General features: G+C 34.5%; 1 protein-coding gene across 1 annotated transcript in view; it reads right to left on the reverse strand.

Moving 5' to 3' along the window:
* MDGA2 (MAM domain containing glycosylphosphatidylinositol anchor 2) overlaps nucleotides 1-26206 on the reverse strand; it is a 364476-nt gene that overhangs the window by 272216 nt on the left and 66054 nt on the right. Inside the window, exons 2-3 of the mRNA XM_008694362.2 lie at nucleotides 22891-23087; nucleotides 8061-8193 (exon numbers count right to left, since the gene is read on the reverse strand). Coding sequence (XP_008692584.2) covers nucleotides 8061-8193; nucleotides 22891-23087 — 330 coding nt within the window. The remainder of the gene's footprint in view (nucleotides 1-8060; nucleotides 8194-22890; nucleotides 23088-26206) is intronic.

Consider the following 26206-nt stretch of genomic DNA (forward strand, 5'->3'; position numbering starts at 1 on the left):
TCATTTTACATATCTTCACTCAATTTGCCAAAAGAAATATTATAAAACACATGATTTGAAGTTGTGTATTCTTATGAGTAATTTTTAAATTGTTCAATTTAATTACAGTTTAACAGCATATGAAGAATAGCAACTAATTCAAGTTAGAAAAATCTTACCAATGAATTATTCCAGATGTTTGCTAAAACACAAACTATTTGATATGCTCCAAAGTATTTGTGTTGTGAGATAGCATGTCAATAATTTATATGTCTTTCAATGAATATAGCATTTCCTTTCATTTGATTAAAAGTGTTTTTTATTCTTGCTCTATTTTTAGAAATTTACTGTGTCTGGGTTATAATGCCTTCTGGGAGAGTTGATAGTTTATGAGGAATATTTTATATAAGAACTCACAGTCCCAAAATAACTTTGGATATAACTAACCTGAAAAATGCATTGCTAGGACAACAAAATACACAGGTGTAGGGAGATCTCAGCAACATGCAAACTTTCTGTTACTATGGAAATAGGATTTTGGAAAATCTGGGTCACCTTGTTGCTCTGGAAACAGTCTCAGGAAGACCAAAGTTGAAACCCCATAATGATCACTGCTTCTGTCCCCAGATTCACTGCTTACCCATCACATGTATTTTCACATTTCTGAACATACATTAATGAGAATAGGGCAAATATAAGGTTGATTACCTTAGGAAAAGATGAGCACTTGGATTAAGAATCTGCTACATATTAACCCAACTGCAAGCTTTTTCAATTTTCCTTATATACCATTATTAATTTCATAAAATAATATTTTTTTATTTCTGTTAAATATTTTTGCCAATAATAGCTTAGATAGAAATATACCAGAATATGTACTCATTTCTATAGATTTTTCTGAGAAATATTATTTATTAACCCACTGATAAAAGTAATTAAAAAAAAATATATTATGGTGGCGCCTGGGTGGCACAGCGGTTGAGCGTCTGCCTTCGGCTCAGGGCGTGATCCCGGCGTTATGGGATCGAGCCCCACATCAGGCTCCTCCGCTGGGAGCCTGCTTCTTCCTCTCCCACTCCCCCTGCTTGTGTTCCCTCTCTCGCTGGCTGTCTCTATCTCTGTCAAATAAATAAATAAAATCTTTAAAAAAAAAAAAAAGATTATGAACTTATTTCAAGATTAGTCATCGATGGTTGAAGCTATATGCCATATCCTAACAAAAAGTCTAAGATTCTCATCACCATCTCACCACGATTACCGATGGTTCCATTTTATTCCTTCTTTCTATTATCTAGGTTAACAACCCAATTCTAGTTACTATATATTACATTTATTATGTGCCAGATACTTTTTTTTTAAAGTTTTTCAATTTATACCATTTATAGCCTACGAAACCAAATAAGGTGGGACTTTGTGTTATCCCCACTTTAGGGAGGGGAAAAATAAGTTTAGAGAAGCTAAGTAACATCCCCAAGTTCAGAAAACCAGAATTTGAATCTAAGGCTTTTGAATATCAAAAGTCATGCAAAAGAGTTAGAGGAAACATCTCATTCTCTAATGACGGCACATCAATAATACGTGTGTTGCATGGTGGATCTAGTGGTAAATACCGTTGTTTAGAAAATCTCAATTATCTATGATAAAAAAAATCTACTAAATGATGATTCTTGGCTTTGTTCTTTTTTTTTTTCCCTTTTATCTTCTGTTGCACATACTAACTTCTCCATCACAAAAAAGGAATCAGAAAAAAAAAATGCATGGGTTCACTGATACATCATTTGTGATCCTATTTCAATATTTTGACCATGCTTTTAAAAATTCATGATAATACTATTACAAAAGTGATTTCTGTCTCTACCTAAAGTTTCATTTAACTTTTACTGTTGCTTCCTTACCATTTCTCCAAAGATAAAAATAATAGGTCCAATAAACACTCTCATTAGAGTTCCCTCTTTGAGATACTACTGAAGAAAGTCTTTTCTCTCTAAATGGTAGATTCATTTTCTTACTTGCATTTAACACAGATTATAAACTTATACCTGAAATTTTATTTATTTTTTATTTTTTAAAGATTTTATTTCTTTATTTTGAGAGAGAGAAAATGAGCGAGGGGGAAGGGTGGAGGGAGAAGGAGAAGCAGGCTTCCCGCCGAGCAGGGAGCCTGATGTGGGGCTCGATCCCAGGACCGCAGGATCATGACCAGAGTTGAAGGCAGACGCTTAACTGACTGAGCCACCCAGGTGCCCCAATACCTGAGATTTTAAAAGAAAAGGAATCCCAAATTCAAAGCCCACCTTTCAGTCATTTTAAAGTATTATGGACTGAGATGTGTGCCCCTAAGATTCCTATGTTTAAGCCCTAAACCCCAGTGTCACTGTATTTGGAGTTGAGGACTTTAGGTCATAATTAAGGTTAAATGAGGTCAAAGGTGAGACTGTAATCTGATAGGGCTTGTGTCCTTCTGAGAGGAGGAAGAGACACTAGAGCTGTTGCTCATTGTGAACCACAGAGGAAAGACTATAGGGGGAAGATGGCTGTCTAGAGGCCGGGAAAGAGAGGCCTCACCAAAAATCAACTCTGACAGCACCTGACTCTTAGACTTCTAGCCTTAGACTGTGAAAACATAAATTTCTGTTGTTTGAACCACACAGTCTGTGGTATTCTGTTATGGGAGCCCAACCAAACTAGTCCAGGAAGTCATTGTATTTGCACTATGTATTTCTCACAGACTGTCTTCTTTTCTTTTAAGTTATTACTGTTAGTGAAATACCGTATCTAAGTTCTAATAAGTGATGCTATTGATTGGGAGAGATCACCTAAAGGCAAGGCATTGCAATACCCATACAGCTAAGGAAAATGCATGAGGTTAGCACCCAGATTTACAGCAGAATGTCTACTGTCCTGTCCTTTGCACTTAAACGAGTATCTATGACAACAGGCATGCTGTTTTACAAGACGGAGTTTTTATGTATTTTTATTTCATATCTACAGCTAGCCCTACAAAATTCCTATAACTGAAATATTTTATTTCTCATAACACTTAGATACATTAATTAAATTCTCATAAACACAGGAGAAAGCTACCATAAATAGATCACAATGTGCAAAAATCTTATATTGAGGTTTATGGCAACTGCTGGGCATTTATATTACACTTTCCCTGTGGGTCGTATAAAATAAGAAGAAGAGGTAACAGTTATCTAACATAAGAAACAGAGATATTTCCTAACCCCTCTACCTTTTCTATGGTAAAAGATGTAAGGGGAAAAAAGAGAAAGAAAAAGAAAGAGAGATGGAAGGGAGAGAGAGAGGAGAAAGGGGTATAAGTTTCCCCTATTTATTTGGCCAGTAATACTTTTGCGATGACTTGTTCCTAAATGTGATGGGCATTTAAGGAAGACGTTTTAATTAAATAATTTTTATAAATGCTAAGTGTGAGCAGAATGAATCAAAGGACCTATATAATTAAATAAAATTAGCTCCACCTGTCCCATTTCTTTATAGAACGCATCATAACCCTCTCAAGCAGTTACAAAATATGTTTCTCATCCTAATATAAGTAACCTACTTAATTCTTATTTGCCTTTGAAATCATGAGACATCATATATAAATGCTTGAAATATATTAAAATATATTAAATTTGTTTTAGAATAAATTCTATATGCCCTCAAGTTAGAAATACACATAATCTGAGAAATTTTAATATTTAATATTCAGTTACCATAATTATCATGATTTAAAACATATACTTATGTTTATCAATATCCTAAATTTATAAATTTTAACAGGTTTGTTTTAATGAACTCAGAGAAATACAGCTACATTGAGAATTTATCAATCAAAAGCTAACATTCTTTTTCTTCCAAATGGGAGTAGGAAAATAACCATCTGGACTCTGCTACGACCTTATGACAGTAAAGAAATAAATCTAAAGCTTCATGTTTTATAAAATTGTGTAAATTGTCACGGTAAGTTCTAAGACAGCTAGATTAGGCATGATACATAATGACATTTCTGTGCCGTGAGATTTTTCACAGCATATCAAGTAATCAACAGGGGCCAGCAAATTATTGGGTACCTCATGGTAGAAACAGTTGCAAACTCTACTACAATACCAATTCATAGTAGGAAAGTTAAGAAAATATGTTGTTGGTAAATCTACAGATGATACTGCCTTTTAAAATGACACCTAAACATGGCAGAGGCAGAGGGAGAAGTAGGCTCCCCGCTGAGCAAAGAGACCGCTGGGGGGCTGGATCCTAGGACCCTGGGATCATGACCTGAAGCTGAGTCACCCAAGTGCCGCCAGAATAGACTTATTTTTTATTTATTTATTTTTTAAAGATTTTATTTATTTATCTGACAGAGATAGAGACAGCCGGCAAGAGAGGGAACACAAGCAGGGGGAGTGGGAGAGGAAGAAGCAGGCTCATAGCGGAGGAGCCTGATGTGGGGCTCGATCCCAGAACACCGGGATCACGCCCTGAGCCGAAGGCAGATGCTTAACCGCTGTGCCACCCAGGCGCCCCAGAATAGACTTATTTTTAATGAACGTTCTTATTTACAAAGTAGAATGGGTTCATGGAAAACATTCTGATAATATAGACAGTATCTGTTTTCCAAAGTAATCATTTATGCTTGTTTAAAGTGATTACATTGCAGATCACTCCCAGAAAGTCTAATTTAGCAGGTACAGAAGGACCCAGAAAACTGTGCTCCATGATGCCATTGTTCTGCTGCAAAAACTCTTACAAAATTTTATCCACAGCAGACACTCTTTCCATCTTCATATGCTATTTCATTTGGGCATTGTGCAAATCAGGTCAATAAACTGATTGCATTTAAAAATTTTCCTTGACTATAGAGCTGTTAAAATAAAATTTTTTTTGTGCCAAAGATACATTTAATAGTCACTTATTTCATCTCCATTACAAAAATTATCTCCAAAGTTACCTTCAACATATTAATTAACAGAAAAGAGTAATCAAACATATTACAATATTTACAATAGAATATTCTCCCCCTCAATACATTCAACATTTTCCTTGACATTTTGCAACCAAGAGTTAAAAACATGGGAACTTTACATCATTTAAAGATTCACAAGAGTGAAACCATAAAGAGTACCTGGAGTGCCTGGATGGCCCAGTGGGTTAAGTGTCTCCCTTGGGCTCAGGTCACAATCCCAGGACATGATCCCAGGGTCCTGGGATCGAGCCCCATGTTGGGCTCCCTGCTCAGTGGGGAATCTGCTTCTCCTTCTCCTCTGGCCTCCCCCCACCGCCTCATGCTCTCTCTAACAAATAAATAAAATCTTTAAAAAAAAATACCTGTCTCTCACGTTGATTATGCCAATGGTGACCCCTAATCTCCTTCCAGTGTTAGAAAGCAACGAACTAGCCTGAATGCACTTGTTGGTTTACAGGCCCGTTTGCATGAAGATGCTGAAAGCTTAATTTATTCCTGGTGTAATTTGAGAGCTACCTCAATGATTTCACCTACTTGAAATGCACCAACTCTTCCAACTTTGAGCACAACCAGATGGGGAAAATGCTGAAGCAAACCTGGTTTGAATCTGTAAAGCACCAGGCACATGACAGGTGTGATTATAGTTATTGAAGAGTCAAACAAGGTACTAGCTTATATTTTTAAACCCAATTATTGACCATAACTCTAATGTTTATTTTGCAGTGAACATCAATCTAAAATTTTTATGAGATAATTTATAAAAGAGAATAATAGGTTATTTTGTTAGTTCAGCCTAGATATACAATACTTTAGCCTGAAAAATAAAGAATGGGGCAGAAAGCTGGAGAGTTAAATAAAACATCTATATTACAGAGTTTCTGTGTCAAGGCTTTGTTTTCTGACCTGGCAATTGTTAAAAAATCACCTCAGAAACGAAGTCACCCAGCTGCTTTATAAGACCTCAGGAACTGGAAAGTCTATCACTTCCCATGGTAATCTCCTTTCAGCTTTAGGATAAGAAGTACTTATTTATTCCTAATAGAATTCTGGCTGAGATTTAGGCTCATTTTCTCCTGCTGCACAAAAATTTTGAATAGCTAGTCAGTCTTCTATTTAAAATAACTCTTCACACGTTGCGATAAATTTTGTCCCCACTCGTTAGTAGCTGTGGGACATTGGGAAATAATAAAAATATACATTACTACTACAGCAGAAAAAAAAATGTTAACTATGATTTTTTTGTACTTCTTAGGCTTTAAAGAATTTTTGTTTGTGTTGATTTAGTTTGTTATCAAAACAATCTAATGAGGATACTGTAATCACCACGGGCTAGTGTGTTATATGTCAAACGATAGAGAAAGACGTGATAGAACAAACAAAAAAACAAAACACAAAAAATCTACTTGCTTACAGCCCGGTAGTTATAAAGATAAGCTGAGATAATAAACATGAAATACTTTTAAAAGTAATAAAGCACTGCTCAAGGGCAAGGTCGTAACATATATAATAATATACCTACTCTTTTTTTCTTATTCTACTGCAATACATTTACCCATCCCATAGGACTTTCTTCCATTTTATTTCTAATTTTTCTCTCTGGATCATGTGTATTTTAAAAATATATTAAAGAAACTAAGAAAAGCAAAATTAATTATAATAACTCACCAAGAATTTCATGCCAAGAACAACATAGTCACACTCAATTCTTATATGTTAATCTCTGATATTTACTTCTCAATATCCTGTATTCTTTTTTTAAGTGAAGCAAGACTATTAACTTTTGTAAGTCTTAGGTTTACTAAGATTTTATTTTTCTGCAGTGTAGTTTCCCTCAAGTCTTTCTCATCCTTCTTGATAAAGTTTATTTCCATATCCCATATTCTTCTTTTACCTTCCATTAGAGACTTGTACCTGGTGCTTAATAAAGCATTTCTCTAGTTTAAGGCAATTTACATCTTAGCCAATATTCCTATGCCTATCATTGCAGACCCATAATAGGAACCCAGTAAGTCTCTGATGAATGCATGAATGAATACATTTTAAAAATTATCTTTCAAAATTTTAACAACTCAGTGGAACCTGGGTTGATGAATCAACACTCGAGCACACACTTTTTTTCACCTTCCAGTAAAGTCCCAGGTGTAATCTTTTCATCAAATGTGCTGGATGCTGACTAGCTCTTTGTTGGAAAACTGACAAAGCGTGTTCCATGTGCTTTGTGTATATTAGCTCACTAATTCTTCCCTACAACGTTATGAATTTGTGCGGAAATTGACGCAGAGTGTGAAGCAATTTGTTCAACAAGATCCACGAGCTAATAAGAGGTAGAATCAAAACGTACACCCAGGCACACCAAACCCACACTTTTTAAGGTTTTTGTTAATGAGAAAATTACTTTTAAATCTCTTTATTTTAATAGCATTATTTGAAAGTAAAAATTTACATTAATTGCCACTGAAAGTTTCTCAAAACCAGTTCAAATTCTATTTTACTAGGGTGATTCCTTGCACACAATCATACAAAAGACAGTCCATTCCCACGCTCTCTCTTTGCTCTTGCATTTAGCAATTCCTCCTTAATATGCCTGCAGTTATTCTGAGGTCTCTATTACTAAACACAGGCTAACTTAAGTCGCAATCTTGCTAATGTTTTGACATTCCCTACAAAAATGCTTTCCTAAAAACACCTACCTGAAATTACCAATTAACGTTCTTGACTTGAAACAGAGTAAGAAAGAGATTCTTCTACTTAGCTTTGGAATCACAAAACACTTTTAGCAATTTAGACCATAAATTTTTATATGAAGAATCCAATATTTCTCAGAATTTCTTTGAACAGGATATAGGCATGCTGTGACATTTATGAATACACTATCCTAAGGAACTATAATTTTGTATGCTGTATAAACAAACATTACATGGGAACTTAATGCAATTAAACTTTACAGTGGCATTTACCAATAACTTTCCAGATATCATAGACTTCTCTCGGCGAAAAAAAGATGCCATGTTCCTACAGATACTATAGATATCATTTGGTCTACAAGAAACTTAACCTTTTTAAACGTTAGCTGTGGATAACAGACATAAAACATTGAGAGATAGCTCCGTACCTGTTTTATTGGAAAGTCTAAATGACACCATCTTATCCGGAATATTACATACATTCCTCACTGAAGCAATGCAGCTATAATTAGCATAGTCCTGAGGTCGAAGATTCTTTAATTTCAAGATCTTGGTTTCACCCTGAAAATGTAGAAAAGGTCATTAGAAAAAGTCAATGGTAACCAAAATGAATGAATGAATGAATGAAAGAAACATGACATGATGTTGTATTAATCATATTATCAAAATGTGGCAGATCATCTTATTTTTTTAAGGAAAATGCCCTAAAAAAAAACAAAACCAAAAACAAAAAAACATGCATTTAAAAGCAATACTGTGATGTGCCTGGAGATAAACGGTAACAGACTACAATGAAAATTCATAACGTTTTCTTTGCAAACTAGCTTCCTGGGGGAGAAATCTATTTCTGGTGGTAGTTATGCAAATTATTGTGCAAAGATCAGAACAGTGCACTTAATAATGGAGTTTATTCAACAAATACTGTAATCTATGCAGACTTCAACATGAAATGTTTTGAAAGGAATGCATTCTGAAGAAGAGCCAATAAATGAAACACTGTTGGTAGAACAAAGTTATTGAAGTCAATCTAATGACAGACAATTAAATTTATATACATAAATATTTTGTGTATATATATCAATGACGGATGACAGAAGCATTCATGAATGTTTCCAAAGCATTATTGTTTTTGCAATTTTATTTTTCAGGAGTTCAATGTCTACATCTTCCAGGTACATCTGCAGAACTGTAGACAGACTCAAATCAGGCAAGTAGCCAGAAATATCTTACAAATTCTTGATGAGCCACGAAAGACCATGTAAAACATTGAAACTGTTCAAAAGGGTAAAAGAACAAACAAACAACAACAATAAAAATTAAAGGGAAAAAACCTGTCCAATTTAAAACCGGGCTTTTGAGATTTCGTTACTTTCTAAGTTCATTAATGCACCTTCTCAAAATATTCCTCTCATAAGTAACTTAATTATGGAAATGGTAAACAGTATCCCAGTAAAATTATATTTGGTATAACAACTTTCAAAATGTTATTTTTTTTCCAAATAACATCTATATAGAACCATGTGTAACATCATTCCAATTCTAAAAATGCAATATTTTCATACACTCTTCAGAAGGTTTGGAATACAAGACATAAAGGCATTGCTTGCTCATTTGCAGGAAAGCTTGCTCACACACAGTCCTGGACACCTTGTTTTTCAAGTGTGTCAATAAATCTCTCCTTCAGTATGCAAGGGCACTGTGGCCACAGTTCAATTCGTTCACTGTCAAAAGTTGGTCTTAAATCAGTTACTTTCCCCAGTGGGCTAAGGAATAATCTTCTCTTTCAATTTTTTCTTTAGGAAAGACATTGTATTTTTTCTATATAAACAAAGGCAAATACCTCCCATATGAATATTCATAGCCAATGTGTGTGTTTCTAGAACTTATATTTAAAACATGCTCTCAGTGCATTACAGAGTTCTCATTTATATTAACTAAATACAATACTTAGAAAAGTATGTGCTTAGTTAGAAAGCATAGTTGAAAGAAAATGTTATACTAGAACCAGTTGACTCAGGTAATTTTTGAATGAGATGACATATCTTACTTATTCTAACTCTGTGACTATTATTACTTAGATTTCTTCACTTTTCTTTCTCCTCTCAACACTTACCTGTTTGTATTCCCTGGAACTGTTTGTCCCATAATTAATTTTGAGTTATAAAATTCCCCTAGGTGATCTTATCCTTGCTACTGCAAGTCCTATCTTCCTGCCCCCCTCCTCAAATCTATATCTCTATTCCAGAATTCTCCCTTAAGTTTCAGATACATAGACCAAATTTTTACCTCAATATGTCCATTTTGATGTCTCACAGACACCTAAAACTTAATTAACATATCCTAAACTGAACTTCAGATCTATTCCTCTAAATTTACTCTTCCTTCTTTAATAACAAGAATCTTAGACTTTCAACTATTTCTTCTTCATATATTCAGTATCTCCCTCTTAGATCCTTTTACTGATTTTGAAACATGTTAATTCTTGACCATTCTTTTTATTTATTTTTAAATGTAATGCTCTCCACCCTACATTCTGCTAAGAAATTCCTGATTATGCTTAGTATAGTTTAAGAACACAAGCAAGTGGGGCGCCTGGGTGGCTCAGTTGTTTAAGTGTCTGACTCTTGGTTTTGGCTCAGGTCATAATCTCACAATCATGATCTCAGGGTCTTGAGATCAAGCCCCGTATGGGGCTCCACTCGGTGTGGAGCCTACTTAAGATTCTCTCCCGCTCCCTCTGCACCTTTCCCTCCCCGCTCAAATAAATAATAATTTTTTTTAAGATTTTATTTATTTATTTGACAGAGAGACAGACAGCCAGCGAGAGGGAACACAAGTGGGGGGAGGGGGAGATGAAGAAGCAGGCTCCCAGGGGAGCCTGATGTGGGGCTCGATCCCAGGACTCTGGGATCACGCCCTGAGCCGAAGGCAGGCGCTTAACGACTGAGCCACCCAGGCACCCCAAATAAATAAAATCTTAAAACACACACACACACACACACACACACACACACACACACACACAAGCATAGTGATCTGCAACCAGAATTTTTTTTTTAAATATGAAAATCTGATCATGCCATTTCTCTGCTTAAATCACACCAATGACTTAACTATTGTTGTTAAAGTGAACACAATATCTATTAACATGATGGTCCACCCTGTATAGTCTATTCTCCTTTCCTCCCCAGTCTCATCTCATTCGCTTAGTTCCTTCCATCCAGCGTCCTTCCATCACAGAACCTTTGCACATGCTTGGCTCTTCGTCTCTCTATGCCTTATCAATTTCATCTCATTCGTAGATCCCAATACTCTTACTTCCACAGGTAAGCCATGCCTCACCTTCTGGAAGAGGAGAAATCCCTTTTCATGAAGTGTGCTTTTATCGCTTTATAATACATTTTCATTTTTCCATTTATTTCAAGAATGGATTTATTTTCTGCCAGACTCATCCCCTTGCCAGTAAGTATCTAGGGGGCAGTGATTATGTCTGTCCTGCTCTCAGTGTTATGTTCCAAGCACCTAGCACAGGGCTTAGCATAGGAGAGACACTTTGTAAATGAATACTTTTTCAATGAAAAGTGCTATAACTACTTATATTTCACCATTCAAGGCTTTGCTTTGCACATGTTTATTTCTCCAGGATTATTATCGGCTTGGCGCCCAATATGAATTCAATAGATGCTACTGTATGTATAGTCAATATTCTAAAAGCAATCATACAGTAATAATGATTCTCAAATACATACAAAGGAGAAACAGTGTCATTTAGATGTATATTTAGTGATAAACTCTCTTTATTCACATAGAGTTAATTATATTCTGCCAGTACTGTTTCTGTTTCCACTGACAAATTATTTTTAATCCATATTTTTAAAATAATATTTCAACACTCCACTGAAACAGTACCTACTAATGTCATTAATGATGCTCTTTTGTTACAATTCAATAAATCTTTCTTTTTTATGCTTCTATACTTCTCTGTTTATTTCTAACACTTTAGATTGTCTTTGCTACTTTGACAGCCCCTACATGTAGGTAATTATTATATCATAATTTAGTCACTTCTTCATTGTTTTCCATTTCATTTTCTATCTATTGTGCAAACTTTAGTCTGCAATCTTCTACTAATATATTCCCAGTGGAATGTGATCCATTATCATACTTTTACTTATTAGCATCAATGTATAGGTTCCTGACAAATCTCTAAGCAAAACAACAACAGAAAAAATACACTTGGAAAAAAATCACCAATAGTATTAAAATTAATAAAATCGAACTTCTCCAATTTTTTTCCTGTCCTTTTAACTGCAATATTTGTTAGCAATTATGATCTTGTACTTGTATTTTCCCCCACTCTGGGTCTCTTAAGATAATCTATTCTGGCTTTTTAATTCTTTTTGATTGTTCTTTTTTTATGTATTTATTTATGTCATTTATTGGCTTCTGTTTTTCCTGCATTACCCAACCCCCTTCAAAAAGAAACCACAGAAACCACCTCATACTTTGCCAATGAACAAGTTAGATTTGCCTCTTCTTCTTCTTCTTTTTTTTTTTTTTTTAAGATTTTATTTATTTTTGTGACAGACAGGGAGAGAGATAGAAAGGGAGAGAAGGAGAGCACCAGCAGGGGGAGCGGCAGGCAGAGGGAGAGGGAGAAGCCAGCTCCCTGCTGAGCAGAGAGCCCAACACAGGGCTCAATCCCAGGACCCTGGGACCATGATGGAGATTTTAATCGTAGGGCATACGATGTCATATTAAACAGTGAGTTCACTCTAACACTCCATCAGACTGGCTGCACTACCTATTTTCTCTTCTGATGTTCTTTTTAATGCAAGCCACCATTATTCTCCCATAATCCAGACTCAGAAGTCATGGCATCATTCATTTTTTACTGTTTCTCATTACCCCACATTCAGTGACATCAAGGGCTTTAGATTATTCTTTAATTTTCTTTTCATGAAATGACCTTTCTTTTCCAATCCCACAGGCATAATATTTGCTTTAGACCTTTATTTTTGACTTAACAAACATTGCTTGAGTGCTCATTTTGGCTAAGGTACTGTACTGTCTACTATGGAGAATTGCAGCTCTCCTTTATTCTAATCATTCTGTAGCTGCCACAGACATGCCTTCACCACGCCACGTCCATGCCAGAAAACTACTCAGCTCTCCTTTGAAACACCATTTCAAAAACTTTAGTTTGTCAATTGAGACCCTATGCAATCTAAGTAAAATCAATTTTTCCTTATTCCTCAAACTCCTGTCATTTGATTTGTATATTTTTTGCTTTTATTTTGCTTTTTAAAAAAATTATATATTTGCATCGATCTGCCTTTTCCATTATATGAGATAACTTCATGTTCCACCCCTGTCATTTGTGCAGTGCATGTTGTCAATTCAGTAAAGATTGCTGACTAGAAAAAAATAGAGCCAACTCATCGTCTTGCACATAAGCTTTCAGTAAACATTGTTTAAACATATTGACTCAAGTAGTAATAGGTATAAAAATTCTTAACATTAGGGGAGGCTGAAAGGTAGGTCTATAAATCTGAGTTAGGGGCCATCCATAGAATAATAGTTATGAATTAGAAAATGTAAATGGGAAGTAAGCCACAAGGGAAGGAAATATATAAAACAATAAGATACATCTGAACCAACAGCAATGATGCTCTGGCCATTAAAATATAGAGGTCACTACTGCAGTGGAGGTATTTCTGAAATGTTTTGTGTACCGACATTTTTGTGGTCAGGAACGTGGCTTGTGTTTATATCATTCAAAAGTAAGAATACATATTAGGAAGTAATATTGTTAAGGCTTAAAAAAAGAATTCATGTTAACCATTGAGACGATTCCCACAAGTATGGCCCAGTAAAGAAAATGGTTTGCACACAGCATATTCAATTAATTCTTATGCAGAATGGAGCAGCAAAATGGGCACATGAGAAGAAAAGACAAAAAGAAAGAATAACTTTTACTGGGAACTCTAGATCCGTGATATCCGAACAATTCAGCTACTATGGGACTGAAGAATTATTCTGGGTGAGCTAAGATAATTTCTATCTAGTAATCAGGAAAACAAGGTACCATGATATGTGAACCTACCGGACAGCAAATATGTAAGATTAGGCAGCGTGCCAAAGAGTGAGAGGGGCTGAAACAGACAAAGCCTATTGAAGGAATACAGAAAATAACATGCAGAGTTATGGGAGAATTTGAACCTTACCTACTTAATTAATTCACTACATTTAGGAAATGATGAAGGCATTCAGGATGACCCTGTTCCCCTCAATAAACAGCTCCCAAAGTCCATAATATTCAAAAGAATATATAGCATAATGCATAACAAAACAGAAGATATCAATATATGTTTGCATATATATATACATATATGCTATCAAATTATGTATTTATAATGATTTAGACTTTACTACTTTTAACTGGTTTTATCACATAACATTGATTTTATTCTTTTGCTCACATACATTTAATATTCTGTGATGATAGAAGGCTTTTTGCATGTGAATTTCCATGATTTGTAAAAAGGAATTTTCAGTTGATTATTGTCTAATTGTATAATTAGTCTAATTAGCCTAATTATAACTAATTATGTAATTGATGTAAATATGTTCAGTCTTGTAATTAGATGGTGTAATTACAATACACAAGATGATGTCATGAACATCTTTATGAAAGTTCTAGAAAAATAGCGAAAATGTGTTGAGTTGGTAAAATTTAAGTACATGTTTCTTTAACGTTGACCAAATTACTTGCAATACCTATATTTAAGCTTTTAAAACTATTTTTTGTAAATAAAATTTAAAAAGGAAGGCATTTTATATATTAGTCAGTGGCCCTTACCAATGTTGGCATTGTGTAGTGAAATACTGCTATGGCACTGTTTCTAAAATTCTTATAATAGAAATTAGAACTTTTTAAATATTTATTTTCAGATATCAGGAAAAAAATTAAAACTTTTTAATTCACATTTTTCTATCTCTAATGACTAATTTATTTTTAACTTATAAATTGACACTATGTGTTCGCTTACATCTTCAGTGTCGAGCGGAAGTATAAATGCATGATTTCCTCTTAAATTTATTACATTATGTTCTTATAAATTCTGTCAGACTTAGGAACTCAGGCCAATTTCACCTCAGAAACATGAGCTGTATAGGAAAGCATAAATAGGATGGTGAAATGAATATTTGATTCAAATCAATACAATTACTATGAATGAGGAAATCCTATTTAATAAAAACAAGACATCATTATTGAAGAACAAAACATAATATCCTTAAAAACTTATTTTCTAATGTTAAAAAATAAGCACACTATGATCTGTAATGTGAATTATTCTACAATATAGTCCCGGTATACTGTCCCAACTTTACAGTCCACTTCACCACCTATACCAATTACTGTTCCAGTCAACCAGAGAGACACCAGCCAATCCTGGAGATACTGTCTTCCTTCTGTATTATTAAAGGTACTATTGTTTCCACCTTGAATGCTCCATGGCATTATTGGGTGCCTCAATTTTGACAATGATTTTTACTTTGTATCATAATCATTATTTACCTTAAGTTCTCCCCATACATATCAACAAACTTAGCAGAGGAGGAGCCATTCCTAGTACTTCTAGGAGAGTTCCCCATATCTTACACATAGTAGCTCTGTTATTTTACCTAGATCTTATTTACATTATGAAGCCACAAGGCCATAGGATCCGTGGAAATAATTTAAAATATTACTAAAGTACTCCAGTACAGATGATGTTAATATGGAAAGTTTTTCCATCATGAAATACCCATGGTAGTTGATGGGAAACAACCATCCAAGAAATCAATAACACCTAAGAATTTTATATACACATAAATACACACATAAAAACACTAGCACAATAAGCAATAGGAAAATTAAACACCATTTCTATCTCATTACAAATGCCAGAGCCATTATAGGAAGGCAAATATATCTTGGGCAATATTTCAAGGATGCAACACAGAATTAATTTTAAATCTAGAGAAAATTTGATATGTAGACTAAACAATTAATGCCTTTAATATAATAACACAATTCTGGATAGTTACTTAGAAATGTGTGGGTTTATCTCCCAACGTAAAGATAAACAACTAGGTATGATAACATTGTAAATTAGAACCTACATAAAAATTACATTTTGTCATTGTAAAAATAAAGACCACAAGCTGTGTTCATTTTGCTGCTTTCTACTGCTGGTCAACCATAATTCACAGTCCATCCAAATTTCCAAGGTGGTTAGAAACTACAAATGAAGATGTTGTTTCCCATCAAGAAGATTCATGAGCAAAAAAATGTGCCCTGAATTATGTTCATCTGTATTATAAAAATGTATTATAAAAATCCAGCCCTGGAACTCACAATCTATTATTCTAATTTTATCATTCAACAGAACTTCTACAGAAACCCTGCCTATTCTGTAACTGTGTATTTGATGTTGTATAAGACTAGTGATATTACCATAAGCACCCATTACATCCCTCCTGAAGAAACTGTGGACTTGAGTAGAGCTTCAAAATGGCAGCCCAGAAGGCCAAACCCAGAACTCTGGCAATAGGCAGTGTATTGTTTTCTAAGATGTGGGCCTACACAGCAAACTTCACCAGTTCTTATCTCCATACTACCAGACAGATTTACATATATATGTCACCAGATTAGTCTCGGTGAACATTTGTATTTGGGCTTCCCACACAAAAGTAAACTGACTAGGCCCATTAAAAAAGAAACCCTGGGATTTCTAGGTGGCTATTTACACCTGTCTGCCTTGCCCCTGAGATGTAATTTCTTTATAAGAAACTCTCCAGAATTTCTTAAGTAAATGGCCAGCTTCCTATGCACTTATGATAAATATGCATATACACAAAGGGTCTCAAAAGCTGTATCTTAAAAGTTGATGACTCTAAATAAAATTGGCTGGAAAATTTCACGTATGCTCTCAGATTGTTCATAAAGCAATATTACACGTGATAAAGCACTAAAATCAAAACGAGGGGGATCAAGGTTTTCCTTTGCTTTGTTATAATGCATTGCCAGTATCAGTGATCCTCAGTTCAGTAACAACCTCCTCAGACTGATCTACATATTCAACACAACTTCATTCAAAATCTTATCAGAATTTTGGTAGAAATGGCACAATGATACTAAAATTTAATTGGAAATACAAGGCTAAAATATCAAAATCAATTTTGAAAAAGATGGATCTAGTTGTAAGATTTATTCTTCCCGATTCCAAGACTTATTATAAAGCCACAGTAATTAAGACAGTGTGGTATTGGCATAAAGACAGACATATAAATCCATGGAACAGAATAAATAGTTCAGAAACAGACCTAATGTACAGGGCCAACTGGTTTTCAATTTAAGTGCCAAAGAAACTCTGTGGTGAATGATCTTTTTAATAAATGCTGCTAGAACACATGTATATCTATCTGCAGAGAATGAACCTCAAGCCTTCCCTCACACCATAAACAAAAATTAACTCAAAATGGAAAAAAAAGTTGGTGAATATAAGTGAATAATGATCGTTTCAAAGTACAAAATAATATCTTGTTGATTTTAAAATAGAATTAAAATACTAGACAAAAATAACATAAAATACAAAAAGGGTAAATATTGTTAAAGTATTCTAAGTTTCTATCATTACTGAGAAAGTCATTAAGTAATAATCAGGGATGCAAGGTGTAATTTTTAAGGTAACCAATAAAAGATACTAAGATAATTTAAAACTCTTAAATAGAGGAGTAAATAGAATAATTAAAAATATTTGATAAATCAAAAGAAGGCAAGAAAAGAGGAAAGTAAAATAAAATAGGTGGGTCATGCAGAAAAAAAAAAAAAAGGATCAAATATACTAAAACCTAAGATCTGTCCCAACAGATTAAAACAACAGAACCTATATACTGATTACAAGTGACATATAAAGACTCATAAAGTTTCGAAGTAAAAGAGTGAATATTTACCATTTCCCCTCTACCCTCAAAAGAAACCAAATACTAACCAAAAGAGAGGCAAACCAAGAAACACACTCTTAACTAGAGAACAAACTGATGGTTACCAAAGGGGAGGTGGGTTGGGGGGATGGGTGAAACAGGTGATGGGGATCAAGGACGGTACTTGTGATGAGCACAGGGCATTGTATGGAAGTGCTGGATCACTATACTGAACACTGGAAACTAATACTACACTGTATATTAACTAACTGGAATTTAAATAGAAACTTAAAAAACAAAACAAAACAAAAAACCTTGTTTAGTTAATGACAGACAAAACGGGCATTAAGGCAAGAAGCATTTTTGGAGGTACAAACAGACATTCTTAATGATAATCTACCAGGAAGATATATCATCGGGAAGATAATATACTTAGATAATCTATCAGGAAGTTATAATAATTCTGTATCTGTACGTACTAATAATATACCTTTAAAATATATAAAGCAAAAATTGATACAAATAAAGAGATAAATCTACAGCTGTCTTAATAGTTAACCTCTCTAAATAGTTTTTAAAACAGCAGACATAAAAATCAGAAAATACAAAGGAAATCTGAACAACACAATTAACAAATGTGACCTATTTGAAACAAAACAAATGTGAAGTGCACATTCTTGAGCAAGCACATAGATCATTTATGAAAGCAGACCTCAGGATTTAGCACAATGCAAGTCTCAACGAATTTCTAAAGGTTAAAATTGTTCAGAGTATGCTTTCTGATGCAGTGAAATTAGACTAGAAATTAATTCAAAACTAACTAGAAAATCACCAGCAGTTTGGAAACTAAATACATTAAGATGGATCCAGTTATAACATCATTCTCATTCACATTTCACTAAGCCTTCTTTAGTGGGTAAAGAGGGATGGAATTATAGAGAGTGACTCAAGAGTGCCTAGTAACTTGGACTCAGTTTTATTTGCACCACAGCTCGAAATCCAGACATCTCCATGGAAGTGCTGGCTCAACATTTAACACATATTTATTGAGAATCTTCCATGTGTCAGGCACTGTTCGAGTTGTTGGAAAGATAGAGTCTCTATAATTAGTGAGTTTATGTCCAAACACACAAAGGAGATAATTTGATGGATTCAGTGCTATGGGAAAAATAAAATAAAACCGGGTATTGGAAAAGTGTAACTGTGGGAGGGAAGGGATATTACTTCAGAGAGATCTGTCAGGGAAGGCTTTCTGAGGTGGCAAGTCTTCAGTGTTCAGTAGCCCCCTGCCATATAACCTAAGCAAATATGAGGAAGAATTAATAACATGGAGACCCTACACATAGACAAGGTTGGCTTCTCGGGATCGTGTGACCAGAACAGTGAGTGAAGTACAGATTAAGTAAGAGAGAACAAGGCAGAGCAAAGTCAAACATGACCTAGGTCACAATACATTATTTGGATTTATTCTAAATATTTGAAAGCCACTGGAGGGATTAAAGCAGAAAAAAGATTTTATTAGATTTACGTTTTTATTTATTTGTTTGTTTATTCATTTTTTGAGAGAGAAAGAGAGAGCGTGCATGCGCACTTGCATGAGGGTGGGGGGGGAGAGGGCAGAGGGGGAGGGGAGAGGGAGAGAGAGAATCCCAAGCAGGCCCCATGCCAAGCAGGGAGCTCAATGCGGGGCTCAACCTCATGACCCTGAGATCACGACCTGAGCTAGAACCAATAGTCAGAAGCTTAACCGACTGAGCCACCCAGGTGCCCCAGATTTATATTTTTAAATGATCAGGAAGACGGGGTAAAAAAACATGGTAGCCTATTATTTCAATATTACAATATTCCATGGAGAGAGAATGAAAGTTGTGTGATACAGTTGGACTTGTGTGTATCAGGCCTATATGTAGTATATCACCTGTGGTATGATGTAAAACTACTGGTAATGTTTTATCTATGAAAAAACCAACATTCTCCATGGCTGTAAGAACTAAATTGTCCATGTGCTGCGATTTAAGAGTTTCTATCAGATTGGCCTACAAAAGACATTTGATATTAACAAATTAAGTACATTCATAATGTAGAATTATTGAAGCATTCTTTGCTGCAACATGAATTTTTAGGACAGATACAAATACATAATAGCTATTTCAGAGGGAGAGGTAAGCAACACAGTCAAGGAACCAGAGCAGGAAAGACATCTTTAAAAAGGAGCTAAACTGCAAATATCAACTACAGCAGGTGAATCCAGAACACAGAATTTGCAAGAAAAGTCTGTTTGTTTCTTAAATACTTTTTAAGAGAACTGACTTAGATGGTCTAAGCAGCAGAGTCACGAGCACAGCCACCAAGAGAAAGACTGTGTAATACAGCACAGTAAAGGCTGATACTTATATATAAGGAAGTATTGGTACTGAAATGTTCCAATTAAAAAGTTGTTGTTTTCTCATAAAAGAATGGAGGAAGAGAAAATAAAAATTACCTTTACAAGGCAGGAACAATAGCTTTAAGTTTGAGAGCTCTCTAAGATGGTTTTTTAGAGCAGCTAACAGAAACTAGAAACAGATTCAAAAGAATGAATGAAAAGTTTCATTGTGCTTGTTTAATAAACAAATCCCTAATTATTTTGAAAGTATAATTGCCCCCCCAGTTTGGACAGGGCCCATGTGTACATGTCCAAGAGATCAGACTGTCCTATAGGTAAGAAATGGCTATGCAGTGCTACCTCAGTACCTGTAGAAGTTATCATGTTTCACAAGATTCTAGAGGAAAACGTGTTTTCTAAATTTTAACAAGATACACATTCTAGGCAACCTATGGAATAGAAGATATTTGCAAATGACATATCTGATAAAAGGTTAGGATCCAAAATACATAAAGAACTTTTAAAACTCAACACCCAAAAAACAAATAACCCAAATAAAAAATGGGCAGACACATGCCCGTTTCTCCAAAGCAGACATACAGATGGCCAACAGACACATGAAAAGATGCTTATCATCATTTATCATCTCAGAAATGCAAATCAAAACCACAATATGATATCATCTCACATCCATCAGAATGGCTAAATTCAAAAACACAAGAAATAGGTGTGGGAGAGGACGTGGAGATAAAGGAACACTCATGCACTGTTGGTGGGAATGCAAATTGGTGCAACCACTGTGGAAAACAGTATGGAGGTTCCTCAGAAAGTTAATAATAGAACTACTTTATGACCCAGCAATTGCACTTCTGGGTATCACCCAAATATAAGAACACTAATTCAAAGGGATCCATGCACCCCTGTGTTTATAGCAGCATTATTTACAATAGCCAGGATAAAGAAGCAGCCCAAGTGTCCATCAACTGATGAATGGATAAAGAAGATGTGGTATATATATGATGGACTATTACTCAGCCATCAAAAGAATGAAATCTTGCCATTTACAAGGACACTGATGGAGCTACAGAGTACGCTAAGTGAAATAAGTCAGTCAGAAAAAGACAAATACTATATGATTTCACTCATATGTAAAATTTGAGAAATGAAATAAGCAATAGGAAAAAAATAAGAGAGAGAAATTAAGAAACAGACTCCTCATTATAGAGAACAAACACATGGTTACCAGAGGGAGGTAAGTGAGGGGATAGGTTAAAAAGGTGGTGGGGATTAAGGAAGGCACTTGTGATGAGCATGAAGTGATACATGGAAGTGTTGAATTACTCTATTGTACACCTAAAACTAATATTACACTGTATGTTAACTAACTGGAATTAAAATAAAAACTGAAAAAAAACCCAACATGCATATTCAAAAAAAAAAATTGACAATAGAAAAAAAATGGTAGGTGATCATTTATCTGATTTCTAAACCTTAAAGTCACCCAAGCAACTAAATACTGCTAACACATATTTTGTTAACTTTCTAACTAGGCAAATAATACCAGTAAAAACTGAAGGATGAATGATAGTATTGCAGAATGTATGGGGAAATTACGATCCTCTCTGTTGATAGAAAGCAGTTGATGCTGCGGTAACTGGAGTCGGGAGAGGGTCAGGTCAAAGCAGGCTGTGTCATGGTAGTCTCAGTATACGCAAGAATGGTTTTCCGAGCTTTATATCTTGGCAAGTCCCAGCTGTTCTATACCTTCAAATAGCAATATCTAAGTATATGCGATGTGTTCAGATGTTTCTGCATAATCATGCATTCTTCCACAGTTAATATCTAAATATTGGCAATTATATTACTTGAAAGAGGTCAGGACTCAGACACTACAAGTAAATGGTTTACTATATAAGGAAATATATTTAATGGTGAAAAAATGAGATGCTGGGAAATTCACAAACTCAGGACGACCTTCTATTATGACAGAGTTGAGAAGTGAAACGTATATTTATCTTTAATATTTTGTACTAGAATATTCATAATATATAGAATTTAGTTGTATATTGTCCTTTAACAGTCACATGATATCTCAAAAGCTACAGATAATGTGGTCAAATCCCTGTTTACCTTATTATCTATATTTTTTTCAAATTGTTATTCATGGGTATAATTATTTTGAATATTTTCCATAGACATTTTATTTAAATGTTTTTCTTTGTTAATTAGGTTTGTATTCCTTTCTAGTCACCAGAAAAGCTTTATAACAGCACTCAAGTAGTTTCACAAATTGCTGTGTCTTCAAGAATTACTAATTCTCCACTCTTGATATATATTATAGAAGAATATTTCATATCATCCACTCCATGTAAAATTAATTCAATTTTTTTATTAAATAAGTTAATGACAGTAGATAGTTTAGTTTTTATGTAATTAAGGCTCTATTATTAAGCTAAGTCAAAACCCAAAATGAACAAAAGAAATCAGAGACTTTCTCCTAAAACCACAGCCAAATGGATTTCAAGTAGATCTCTTCATTCCTTTAAAATGTATTTGCCATTGCAAATAGGAAACTCAAAATCTCTCCCTTTAAGAAATATTTTCCACAAAAAACAAAGCAGTCAGCAAATGTAAAATTATGTACTTTATAGTGAAACCTAAGTAAACCTATGTATAAAGAAATGCAAGTTAGGATACATTAACATTTTTTTTCAAATATTAACATTTTAATTTTAACTACCACATAAAAAATTAACACACTGTCTTTTACTATTTGAGTTATCTTATCTTTCAATCAAGAACATACTGTTTTTTAAAAGGTCAGAGTTGGAGAGACTCTTTTCAAATAGACATAATATTGCATGTTACCTGGATTAGGAACACATTGTAGCAGAATGGGGTATAAATACCTTAATTCCTACCTGGGTAAAGAAGGGTTCATAAATCTCAACTCCTTTATCAGATCCTTGTAGCAATACCTCCTGACCACGTCTCCAGCTGTACCGAACAGGTGGATTGGAATTGGCCACGCACCGGAGGAACACGGTTCTCTCATAGTAAAACTGTTCTTTAGCTTCACCTATACTCTGATGAACGGTTACTACTGGGTCATCCAAATCTAAAAAATAATAAAAACAAAAACAACCAAATGACACTGTTATGAATTATATGGCTTTCACAAGTATTACACATATAAAACCTAACCCAAGGTACATTTTCATAATTGATTTTATTGCTTATCACTAGACTCATTTTTTTTCATTTAGTTTATCGAACTTGTTTACAGAAAGTTCCAATGATAGGCAGTAAAGATAAATAATAGCTGTTTCCTAAGATCTCTGCTGGTTGAGACAGTACAAATGACTGTATTTCCAACAGAGCTCCATGAGAGAGATCGGAATCCAAGACCCTCTAATTCAAGAGATTAGCCAAACAATGAAACATAGTGACAGGGAAATAAATACCAAGCAGCTCAACTGACTCCCCTAACATACTTCTTTTCCAAACATTTATAATTGATATATTTAAAGCAATCAAAGAATTACATTTACAAATGCTTATCTTTATAGTAAGAAAATGTGGTCTTATACTGGGTTAGGTTTTTCCTTCATCTCAGATTTTCGCAGATTATATTCACTAATTTGAAATGGGCTAACAGGCATTAATATTTCTACTACTGGATATGGGGACTGAATTTTTGCCATCTTACATGCATTCTAAAGAAGGGATATATACCACAGTGGTTAGTAAACATTTCCTGGAAACAAAACAAAACAAAACAATAACTAACTATGTTGGGCTTCGTATGAACTTGGGTTCCTAGAGTCTTTCTCTCAACTGCCTGGTCCTGCCGCTGTGTGTAAAAGCAAAGACAGTAAGCAAACGAAGGGATGAGGAATGTTGCTGAGTTCCAGTAAAACTATTCACAAATGCAGGGGCCTCAGCCAGATTTGCCTCATGGGCCATAGTCTGCCATAGATTGCCAATCCCTGATCTACCATATTCCAGGTTCTTCCATTAAGAGAAGAAGAAATTAAGAAGTGAACTTGCCTTAAAACAACAACTGTATTGTATATTTGAAAGTTGCTAAGAGAGTAGATCTTAAAAGCTGTCATCACAGAAAACAACAACAAAAAAATCAGTACCTATGCATGGTGATAGATGTTAACTAACCTACTGTGCTGATCATTTTGCAATAGGTACAAATATTGAGTCATCGTGTTGTACACCTGAAACTAATACAATATGTCAATTACAGCTCAACAAAAAAAAAAAAAAAAAGGGAAAAAAATAACAAGCTCTTGGTTCCATGTGCTAATATAAACTTAGCATATAGTTACTAAGTGTGCTATTAACATTTGCTGTATTTAAATATTAATTTCATCCAGGTTTGCCCTTTTTGGCTTTGTAACTGAAAGATTACTTAACATTTGTGGTCTTTAATTTCCTTATTGATAAAATGAGAATAGTAATGGTACCATACTATTAAGGCTGTTAGAGAATTTAGTGAGCTTAGTCCTTAAAGCCTTAGGCACATAGTAAATGCTCAATAAAAGTTAGCTGTTATTATTACTGTTATCATTATTGGGGTTTCATTTAGACTTCCATTAATTCTATGTTGTTTTCTTATCTTATCTCACCAATTCAGAATGCACTCAACTCTCATTTTAAATAGATAAGTGTCATTTTATCATTTGTTCAGGCTAGCAATTTTTTCTAAATGACAAATACTTTCAGGTGAACACTGAAGGGAAGCTACAATATTATATAAACATAAGAATAGTGCGGTGTGTGAGCATACGCTACCCTATTTAAAAGGCACTGTTCTTTAGAAAAGATTTTCTGATGCATTAAAATAATAAAAAGCCAACAACAGTAGTGAAGTGATAGCTGCCCTAAGGAATCAAAGAACAGAATCCCAAATGTGCCCAGTGTTAAAAAAGTTTTTTCCAAATGTGAATTGCTTGACAGCCCTACTTAAATTTCTAGGTTTGCAACATTCTGATTTTTTTTTTTTCACAACATTAGAATCTTTTCACAGCTACCTCAAAGGCCTCTAATTATAGTAGTATAAATTTACAGAACAACTGCTGCTTTTTTGGTAAAGTTTAAGGAAATTTTAGTTTCAATTCATTCTATTAGCTGTGCAAGGATATATGTTAACTGGCTTTAATAGTCAGTGTACTTAGGGATACCAGCATCATTATCGTGAAACATTTAAAGGCCTTTAAAATCTACAAAATATTCGCTTACTTGGTGATTAGTCCTTCACATACAAATCAAATCCTAAAGAAAATTGATTAGGTGAATTCAGCCTTCAATATTTGAAAAAAAGATACTGTGAGTTGACTGTAAACTATTTTTTTTCTTATTCAAAACAATTTCTTTTAGTCGTAGTCTCATTTTTAGAAGATACGAGCTGTGTTATGTTGTAAAAACAAAATTCTGAAGCCAGGAAGTTTAGGAAGAAAACAGAATTGGGTGGTGATCAAGGCAACAATCATGACTCTCCTTGGAGTCCAAAGAGTTAATGTTATTGCACTTTACAGCACCCATTTATTGACCTCTACGGAGCTCTTTCCTTGTCGGGTGGTGGTGTCAATAGGCTCAGTCAGGAGGAGACCGAACCTGAACAAACATGTCAACATGCTCTTCTCTGATCTGTGTAAGTTTTGGGTCACTGGCCTTCTGAGAATCCAATCCTGTGACAATGGCTTACTGAACATTGTATTGGCAGAATTATCCGTTGGATTCACCCATGTTTAGGAATTTCTATTTCACAAAGCTCCTAAATGATATTTTTTTTAGATTTAAAAACAAACATGACAAAGACAAGATATCTTCTAGAAAAGTCAAATAATGGCATGCCTAAAAAATATATTTTATGCATGTGTGGGTGTGTACAGAAATACATATACACTTGCTTATAGTTTAATATACATTCATATACATCACCTAAAACAGTATATATGTTTAATATAAACTCTATACAGTATTACTGAATGTATACTGACTCTGTGTGTTTACCATAGGTCAGGTTTCTTGGAAAAGAGACTCTGAGACATCATTATGTGTGCAGGAAGTGTATTGGGAAGTACCTTCTGGATTAACACTCTGAGTGAAAGATTTAGGATTGTTGAGGAGAGTTGAGCGATGGCGCGGTTGCAACAAAGGTCTCTGTAGCTCTAGAGAAGCGGCAGAGCTATAATATCTCAGAGCTGTCCTGCCCTAAGGCAA

Source organism: Ursus maritimus, unplaced genomic scaffold (assembly GCF_017311325.1).
Source record: "Ursus maritimus isolate PB19 unplaced genomic scaffold, ASM1731132v1 scaffold_36, whole genome shotgun sequence".
In the NCBI taxonomy this organism is placed as follows: Eukaryota; Metazoa; Chordata; class Mammalia; order Carnivora; family Ursidae; genus Ursus; species Ursus maritimus.